Source organism: Chrysochloris asiatica, unplaced genomic scaffold, assembly GCF_000296735.1.
Source record: "Chrysochloris asiatica unplaced genomic scaffold, ChrAsi1.0 scaffold00034, whole genome shotgun sequence".
Taxonomy (NCBI): Eukaryota; Metazoa; Chordata; class Mammalia; order Afrosoricida; family Chrysochloridae; genus Chrysochloris; species Chrysochloris asiatica.
Window position 1 is genome coordinate 531,636 of NW_006408552.1, and position 9,426 is coordinate 541,061.

The 9,426-nt window shown below is 53.6% G+C and overlaps 2 protein-coding genes across 2 annotated transcripts; one reads left to right on the top strand and one right to left on the bottom strand.

Moving 5' to 3' along the window:
• The first annotated feature begins 789 nt into the window (after positions 1 to 789).
• MEPCE (methylphosphate capping enzyme) lies at positions 790 to 5,571 on the top strand. The gene is made up of 4 exons (XM_006859628.1): positions 790 to 2,807; positions 4,354 to 4,572; positions 4,743 to 4,869; positions 4,968 to 5,571. Exons 1-4 carry the CDS (start codon positions 1,152 to 1,154, stop codon positions 5,018 to 5,020), a joined length of 2,055 nt encoding a protein of 684 aa, XP_006859690.1. The 5' UTR covers positions 790 to 1,151; the 3' UTR covers positions 5,021 to 5,571.
• Positions 5,572 to 7,166: 1,595 nt separating this feature from the next.
• PPP1R35 (protein phosphatase 1, regulatory subunit 35) lies at positions 7,167 to 8,222 on the bottom strand. The gene is made up of 4 exons (XM_006859629.1): positions 7,989 to 8,222; positions 7,658 to 7,910; positions 7,445 to 7,581; positions 7,167 to 7,340 (listed from the first exon to the last, which is right to left on the bottom strand). The coding sequence occupies exons 1-4, from the start codon at positions 8,220 to 8,222 to the stop codon at positions 7,167 to 7,169; spliced, it is 798 nt and encodes a 265-aa protein (XP_006859691.1).
• Between the last annotated feature and the right edge of the window lie 1,204 nt (positions 8,223 to 9,426).

Genomic DNA, 9,426 nt, shown 5'->3' on the forward strand with positions numbered 1-9,426 from the left:
TCGAAATCGGCTATTGGGCTCCAGCGCAGGCGTCAGGTAGTGGGCGGAAGCGTTGGCTGTGGGTGTGGAGGTAGGAAGGAGGGCGTGGTGTACCTAGGTGATCGCGTTTCAGGGAAAGCGGAAGGGTGAGAAGGACTCTAGCCATTTCGGCACAGAAGGAAGTTGGAAAACCTCGGTTATTTTAGTATTGTTGACTTTCAGTTCAACAGAGAATATTTTCGAGTGGGGTGAGTTAATTTAATGACCGACCTATCTCGTTCTTCTGAGAGCAGATCATAGGAAAAACTTTCCTTCTTCTACCTTTAGGTTCACTACTCAACTCCCTTCTAAGTGAATGGACTGAGGGGCAACAAGTCATGAATAATTCATGAGTCCGCCCCTATCCTTAGGAAATCACGCCTCACCGAGTCGCGCTGACGCAAACCTAAGGAAGCTACGTAACAGTCCCCGCCTATAGAACGGAGGGCGGGACTTCATCCCCAGCACGTGCTGCATCTACCCGCGCAAGCCCAAAAGGGTGTGCGCAGGCGCTCTCGACTAGGGGGAGGAAGGAGGCGGGGTGGAGAGGTTGTTGGGTTTAGAGCCGGGCGGAGACCGCTGAGACTCATTCCTCAGGAACAAGGGTCGGGTGTGAAGGAGACCTTTTCACACCAGCTCTTCGTCCCCCGCCTACGGTGGGTGGGATCGCGCGGCAGAGACAACGGATATCATTAGTCACCGACATAACTGCGAAGGGAAGTAGGGTGTCAGTTTGGGGTGGTAGGTTTTGGGGGGCTAAAGGGGTACTATATTTAAACTCCCTGGAGCCGTTAAGTTGGTTCGTACGCTGATGCGCGCGCAACCTGGGTGGTGGCGGAGTGCGCATGCGTGATTCTGGGGCGAAAGGAACGCGCTTTAGCAGTGCGCGCTCGCGATTAAGTGGTAGTGGTGGAGGAGAAAGAGGTCGGCGCAAGCGTGGTTGATTTCTCGAGTTCGGGTCTCGCGGGCTAACGGGGCGCGCGAGGGGGGGCGCGGCGCTCGGCCGCGAGACTAGGCGAGAAGTGCAGAGCTGCGTGCGCACTCGGGGGAGGGGGGAGGGGAGCAGGGTCTACGGAGGGGGTTTAAGCCCCCTAATCCCTCTTGTTACTCTCTGGGAGGAGTAAAGGGAGGAAATGATCGAGATGGCGGCGGAGAAGGAGCCGTTTCTGGTGCCGGCCCCGCCGCCGCCGCTCAAAGATGAGTCGAGCGGAGGGGGCGGCCCCACGGTTCAATCGCCACGAGAGGCCGCCTCCGGGCAGCTCCGCGGCCGGGCGGAACGTGGGCCCGGCCCTCGCGTAAACTCTGCAGGGGCTCCGGCTTGTGGGGAGAGTCCCGGTACTGCAGACACCTCTCGGGGCGGGCAGTCGCAACAGCAGCGAGGGGGCGGCCCCCAGGCGCAGTCGCTTGGAGAGGCCCGCTTGTCAGGTCCCTATGGGCGAGCCGCTCCCCCGGAGCTGGGGGAGGAGCGACGGGCAGGAGGTGGGACAGAACTGGGTCCCCCTGCTCCTCCTCGACCTCGAAATGGCTACCAGCCCCACAGGCCCCCCGGGGGGGGTGGGGGCAAGAGGAGGAATAGCTGTAATGTAGGGGGAGGCGGTGGAGGCTTCAAACATCCGGCCTTCAAAAGGCGCAGAAGAGTTAATTCGGACTGTGACTCTGTACTACCCTCCAACTTCCTTCTGGGGGGCAATATCTTTGATCCACTGAACCTGAATAGTCTTCTGGATGAGGAAGTGAGCCGCACGCTCAATGCGGAGACCCCTAAGTCATCCCCGCTTCCGGCCAAGGGGCGTGATCCAGTGGAGATCCTCATCCCCAAAGATATTACTGACCCGCTCAGTCTCAATACGTGCACTGATGAGGCCCAAGTAGTTCTTGCTTCACCACTCAAGGCTGGTCGGAAGCGACACAGACACCGGGGCCAGCACCATCAGCAGCAGCAGGCAGTTGGTGGGAATGATAGCCACTCTACCATCCTGCCCGCAGCGCCTCTCACTCCCTCACTCCATGGGGAGGGAGCCACGCCCCAACGTCCGAGAGGCCAGAACCGGGATGCCCCCCAACCTTACGAACTCAATACAGCCATCAACTGCAGGGATGAGGTGGTGTCGCCCCTTCCAAATGCCCTGCAGGGTTCTACAGCCTCCCTTTCAGTCCCTCCAGCCGCCTCAGTTACCCCTGCACCCACGTCTTCCTCCTCTCGACATCGCAAACGTCGTAGGACTTCCAGCAAATCAGAGGCAGGGGCCAGGGGTGGAGGCCAGGGTCCTAAGGAAAAGGGCCGCGGGAGCGGGGGAGGTCGCTACCACCACCATCCACTACCTGCAGCAGGTTTCAAAAAGCAACAGCGCAAGTTCCAGTATGGAAATTATTGCAAGTACTATGGGTACCGCAATCCTTCCTGTGAGGATGGGCGCCTTCGGGTGTTGAAGCCTGAGTGGTTTCGTGGCCGGGACGTCCTAGATCTGGGCTGCAATGTGGGCCATCTGACCCTGAGCATTGCCTGCAAGTGGGGCCCGTCCCGTATGGTGGGCCTGGATATCGATGCCCGACTCATCCACTCTGCCCGGCAGAACATCCGGCACTACCTGTCTGAGGAGCTGCGTCTCCCATCCCAGACTCCTGAGGGGAACCCAGGGGTAGAGGGTGGGGAAGGGACCACCACTATCCGAAAGAGAAGCTGCTTCCCAGCCTCACTGACAGCCAGCCGAGGTCCTATTGCTGCACCCCAAGTGCCCCTGGATGGAGCGGACACCTCAGTCTTCCCCAACAATGTTGTCTTCCTCACGGTAAGAGTCTCAAGGGTCTGAATTTGGGGGGGTGAGTGCCTCCTCTGAGTGTCTTTCTGCCTATCACCTGGGGTCCTTAACTCAGGGCTGCACTGGTCTTTTCCAAAATAATTACTCGTTTTGCCCTGCTCCCAACCTGGGCTATCACCCACCCACCCCTTCAGGGGCTGCTGTTGCTGCTCACTACTGGGGGTTTTCTGTTATCCAGTAATAATCTGTTTTGTTGAGAGGTAACAGATTAGGCTCCCAATTGACAATTTTCACACAAATTGTTCAGTGACATTAGTCACATCAAAGACAAGGTAAACATTCTGTTTTGGTTGTCCGGTTTCTGGTACTCTAGATTCCCTGTTTTCATCTTTCTTTGGAGTGTTGACCTTTAGGTCTCAAAATGGATTTTTAGGAGAACACTGGTCATGTCCTTTTATTTTGTGGGTCTCAGGATAGTCGCTATGGGTCAGAACCGACTCGACGGCACGTAACAACAACAACAGGATAGTTTGGTTTAAGGTTTAAAAAATGTCTCAGGGAGTCCTTTGGTCTCTGTTGGTCCAGTTAGCCTTGTCTTTTCTAAGAATTTTGAGTTTTTCTCATTCTACCTAGGACCACCCCAGTCAAGAATAGTCATTGATGTACTGTGTACTGTGCAATTCTTCTGGTCTTAGAGTTCACTAGGGGATTTAATCAAGGTGGAAACTGGTCCTTGAACTCCTGAAGGGTCATGAAGGGGGGATGAGTGTCCGACATGGCATGTTTTGGGGCTGGGGGTGAAGGGTGACAGGATTAGAGGAATAGTGGCAGACTGGTATTTACAGTTTCTGACCTAGTTTGCATCTGCTGTTTTTGTTTCCTTGGATACAGTTGTTGAAAAGTGTCAGGAACCCGAGTGGCTTGGCCATAGGTCATTTCCACATTGACCCTAGATAGTGGGGAAGAGTCAAAGACTCCACTTTAGCAGAAGGCAAAATATGGTTTCTTGCCAGGGGTTCTGTCTGCCAACTGCACAAAACCCCTATCAAATGCTCTGGTTGAGTTCTCTGTAGGAATTGTTGGTACTGTGTTGACTTAAGCCTGGAAGAATGGGCTTTCCACATTTCCCAAGGGAGAAAGGAAAGGCTGTGTCTGAAAGTTAGGGAAAGCCTTCTCTTTTGGCCTGGGTTAGGGACCCTTGTATATGTTGTGTCACTCTGCTAAAGGTTTGTAAGTACCAGAGAGGGTCTCATGAGACTGACCTACTATTACTATTAGACCCCAGCTCTGAAGATGTGTTAGGTAATTTGCTCAATTTGAAAATAATCCGAGCTCCCGTTTTGTTTGGTTTACCGCCACCAGTAGAAAGCCAGGGCTGGAGGGTGTGAAGAAAAACTGAGACTCAAAAGAGGGCACCCTATTGGGATTAGGCTGAGGCAGATCCAAGAAGATCACGGCCTGGAGTGAAATGCTGTAGAACGTTCTGGCATAGAGGCACAAAGTGGGTTGTATGAGGGGGAGCAGTGGTCCTTTAGTCCCTGTGTTGTGTTGATCCCTCCCCACTCCTGATCCTCAGGGTAACTATGTGCTGGAGCGAGATGATTTGGTGGAGGCGCAGACACCCGAGTACGACGTGGTGCTCTGTCTCAGCCTCACCAAGTGGGTACATCTGAACTGGGGAGATGAAGGGCTGAAGCGCATGTTTCGTCGAATCTATCGACATCTACGTCCTGGGGGGATCCTGGTCCTTGAGCCCCAACCTTGGTCATCCTATGGCAAGAGAAAGACACTTACGGTAAGTTAGGTTTGCATGGAAATGGGGAAAACCTTGTTGAGACTGGAAAGATTTATAAAATGCAGTATAGTAAGGAAGCAGAAAGAGGACTCTCAGAACAAGGTGGAAAGGCTCTCTGGGTGGGCCAAGGGAAGAGAAAGCAAAGTGAAGCTGGTCCCTTGCCTTTTTAGGAAACAATCTACAAGAACTACTATCGAATCCAGCTGAAGCCAGAGCAGTTCAGTTCCTACCTGACATCTCCAGAAGTGGGCTTCTCGAGCTATGAGTTGGTGGCTACACCCAACAACACCTCCAAAGGTAAGGCTAAGCTGTTTTGTTGGGGGACAGGGCGGGGAGACCTGGTCCTGGCTGAGAAGGTCCTGCCAACCCTTGCTGATTGCACACTCTCCCCTCAGGTTTCCAGCGTCCAGTGTACGTGTTCCACAAGGCCCGTTCCCCCAGCCACTAAGTGGTCTCCTGAACAGAAGTGTGAAGAAGCTGCCCGCTGCTCTTATGGACCCAGGGAAAGAGGAAAGTGTCCCAAGATCTTTCCTCTCTGGCTCCAGAAACCATTTCCTGTCTTGGATCTGCAGAGAAAGCTTTTCCTAAGCTGCTGCCTCAGCCTCCTCCCTACACTGCTGGCACCTGAGCAGCAAGCCCAGCTGTGCTGGAGTGGCCATCATTGGCAATCTCCCCCAGCCCTCTGGGCTGGATGGCATGGACTGTTTGCTGACCTGTTCTCCTAGGACAAGGGAGGTGAGGGGATCAAACTCTCTAGCCCTTTCTCCTCCTCTCCCAAGGAGAGATTCCCATTTCTCCTCAGCCCTTGTCCCTTGCTGCATTTCAGTGGACCACAGATTGATGGACTGAGGGTTTGAGGGGGATGTTGTTTGGTGGGTAGGCACGCAGGTACTGTGAAAATCCTTCCCTCTGCTGTCCCTCATTGGGAGAATGGGTTGGGTTTTGAATTTGAGAACAGCACAATAAACTTGATGTTGAAGGCAGTGGCCCCTACACTTGGTCTGGTACTTAGTAGCTGATGGGAAAGAGAATGACCACTACCAGTAAAACCTGTGCTTCCTCTCAGCTCATACTATAGTTTTGAGACACATTTTAGTGATGGGAAAGACTCTGGAATGATAGTCAAATCTATGTACATAAATACTGAACCCTAGTCAGGAAACGTGTGTAATACAAAATTGGACGTAAAAATTCAAGGATAAAAAGTTGATTTTCCTTCCATCAAAAATCCCTAATGACATATTTTTGATGGGAGCTTTGATCCAGAGGGCTAGCTTTCAAACACAGTTGGAGTAAAGCTAGAAAAGGTACTTTGGACCAGAGCCACCAACCTGCTTACCCTTTTTGGACTGGGAAACCAGATTTATAGACAGGAAGGTAACACTCTTCAGTGACTTGTCAAGTGTTACTCCACATTCTTTGATCAGAGCCCTCTGGTACAAACCAGACAGACAAGGTCCTTAAAGGTAAAGGCAGATGGTGTCAATAATTCAGAGTTAGCAGCTGCCTTATGGAGCTCTGATAGTGGTGTTGTTGTTGTTAAGTGCCGTCAAGTCGGTTCCGACCCATAGTGACCCTGTACAGGGTTTCCGAGGGTGTAAATCTTTACGGGAATAGAAAGCCTCATCGTTCTCCCGCGGAGCGGCTCGTAGTTTCGAACCGCTGAACTTAAGGTTCACAGCCCGATTCGTAACCACTGATAGTGTCGTGGTTACAAATCGGGCTGTGAACCACAAGGTCAGCAGTTCAAAACTACCAGCTGCTCCATGAGAGAGAGATGAGGCTTTCTGCTCTGGTAAAACGATGAGGCAGAACTGACTCCACGGCACATAACAGCAGCAGCTGCCTTACAGGCTCCTTATCGGGTAATAAGGAACCAAGTACTAAAATGACCAAAAACCAGTGTAAATAAACGAATGTTGTGTCTTCAAAGACAAAGGTAATGATACCTGTGACTGAAGTCTGGAAGAGGCAGCTAGGGTGGTGAAACCCCAAACCACCAAACCAGTTGCCATGGAGTTGACTCAGGCTCATGGTGACCCCGTGTGTGTCAGAGAACTGCACTCTGGTTTCCAATGGTGATCCACAGGCTTCTCTTCTGAGCACTTGTGGCTGGCTTCAAACTACTAGCCTTTCAGTTAATAGCCAAACTGTACCTGCCCAAACTGGATGGGAAGAGGAGGAGGGTATTCAAAACCCCATTTGGACTGTGTTTTACACTTGCTACTCCTTTATCAACCTTAAAAAGAGGGCCAAAAACTCAACTTCCAGGTAGCCTTCAACCTGAGGCTTAGTGGACCAGCTCTGGAGGGTTAGTCCAATCTTAAGTTCCTATTAAGTTGGTTCTGACCCACTGTGACTCTGTATAGGGTTTCTGAGGCTGTAAATCTTTGTGGGAGCAGAGAGCCTCATCTTTCTCCAGAGCAGCTAGTGCAGTTTGCAGTCCAGTGCTTATCCTACAGAGCCACTGCACTCCAGCCCCATCTTAGAGATCCCAAAAAATGTTCATTTATTAGAAAAACCATTTTATTCTGTTTAAAAAGAAAAGGGGGGATGGTTTCAACACAAAAATAGTAGTGGCACTTCTTCCAGGTCTACGCTTCCCATCGCCTCAATGTCCGGTGCATGAGGAAAGTATCCTCTGAGGGGCGGGGCCGGAGTTGAAGCCGGAGGGGAGGCAAGCCGTCCAGGGTCAGGTGTGGAGTTTCGTAAAATAATGTTTCTGGGTCACAGAGGATGGTCATGTCTGGCCCTGCTCCAGGTGCCTCCTGTTGAAGTGGGGACCCAAAGTAAGGTGACACCACTAGGCGGGGGCGGATACCAAGGCTGGGGAGGAGAGGACAAAAAGGAAGCTGGCGCCCAGGTCCCTAACCTTGGAGGGCGGGGCTCGAGGATGCGGAGGCAGGACCGCCAGCTTCTCCCTCAGCGCGGCGTTCAGAACCTGCTGCTCGGGCACCTGCAGGCTCACCAGGTCCCGGAAGAGCCGCTTGGAGCGCGGTACATTCAACCCTACAACGGCAAAGGGGTCGGGGTGAGCGGTGCCCGGCACCCCACTCCCAATTGGCCATCCTGAGCCCATTCTCACCGTCGGTCACGCTCTCCTCCAGGCCGCAGCGGGTCTGGAACGACTTTCTCAGATGTTCCTCCACCGCCTTCTCGGCGTCAAAGTGGCCCCCGGCAGCGGCCCGTGCGGCCTGCAGCTCGTGGCCCAGGACCAGGGTACTCTGGAGCGCGGGCGCCTCCAACTCGTGCGGCGCCGCGGGCTGCTCGCTCCTTACGACCGCCGCCGGCTGCGGCTCGGATCGGCTGGGGGCGCCAGGCGCCAGGCGGAATCGGACCTGGAAGCAGAGGGCAGAGCCATGAAGGGGTGGCCGCGGGTCGTCGGCGGGCTGGGAGCAACCTTACCCTCAGTTCACCTGTCTCCCTTTCCGAAAACCGCGTCGCCGATCCTCCCGCCCCTGCCTCCGCCCAGGGCTGCGGCGCGGCGTTTCTGGGCTCTCGGGCCGCGGGCTCGGGCTCAGGCTCAGGTCCAGGCCGGGCTCTGGCACTGGGGCTCCTGGCTCCGAGGTTCGAGGCTCTGGGGGTGGCTCCGGGACCGCCACGGCCTCTTCTGCTGCTGATCCCAGCTCTGACTCCCCACAGCCCATCATTTTGGCTTCATTACAGGGGGATCAGGGGTTACGAGACACAAACTCCCTCCACGGGAAACCGTTAGCACCCACCCAAGAGGGCGGAGAGAAGTGCCCAGCCACGCCCTATCGGCGCTCCGGTTAGTTTCCTTTCCTCTGCTCCGCCCCCCGCTTTCCGCCGGACTTCCGTCCGCAAAACCTTGGCCCCGCCCCTGAGCCGCGGTTTTAGTGCTGTAGCTAATTGCAGTTCTACGGGTTCTCATCAGGACCAATCTCTAGGATTTGTGAGGTAGCGCTTTCACCAGCTCGAACTTTCATGGTGACATGTACTAGCTTCGGGACTATACCATGCCTTCGTCTCAGGGTGCCAAATAGAGCAACTGTAACTAAACGGTCCATTGCCCCTTCGTCTGGACCTCTCCACTCAGTGCTTCCAGAGCACCTCTGGGTGTTCTTTCACCACCCAACTCGAACGGAAGCCTTTTCCCAAATTGAGAGGGGGCGAAATTTCCTCCTAGGACTCTGGCACAAGTAGTTTCCCCGGCAAGAACTGCCGCAAACGAACTCGCGGACTTTTGTGACTTGTTTCCTGAGTTGCTGTTAGGCGCTGTCGAGTCGGCTCCGACTCAGCGACCTATGAACAACAGAACGAAACACTGCCGGGTCCCGCGTCATCCTCACAATCATTGTTAAACTAGACCCCATTGCTGCTGCCGCTGTGCCAATCCATCACATTGTGGTCTTCCTCGCTGACCTTCCACTTTACCAAGCATGATGTCCTTCTCTAGGGACTGGCCCCTCCTGGTAACTGTCCAAAGTACATGAGATGAAGTTGAGCCATCCTCTCCTAAAGAGCATGCTTACTGTTGTTGTTAGGCGCCATGGAGTCTCAAGTCGATACCGACCCATAGCGACCTTATGCACAGCAGACTGTACTTCCTCCAAAATAGATGCGTTTGTTCATTCTTCTGAAGTCCATGGTCTAGTCAATATTCTTTGCCAACACTATAGTTCAAATACATCAGTCTTCTTCTATCTTCCTTACTCATTGTTCAGCTTTTACATACATATGTTGTTGTTGTTCAGTGCTGTCGAGTTGGTTCCGACCCACAGTGATCCTGTATAGGATTTCCAAGGAGCGGCCGGTGAGTTTGAACTGCCGACATTGCGGTTCAAACCGACTTTGCAGTCCAGCGCATTAACCCACACCAGGACTCCAAATACA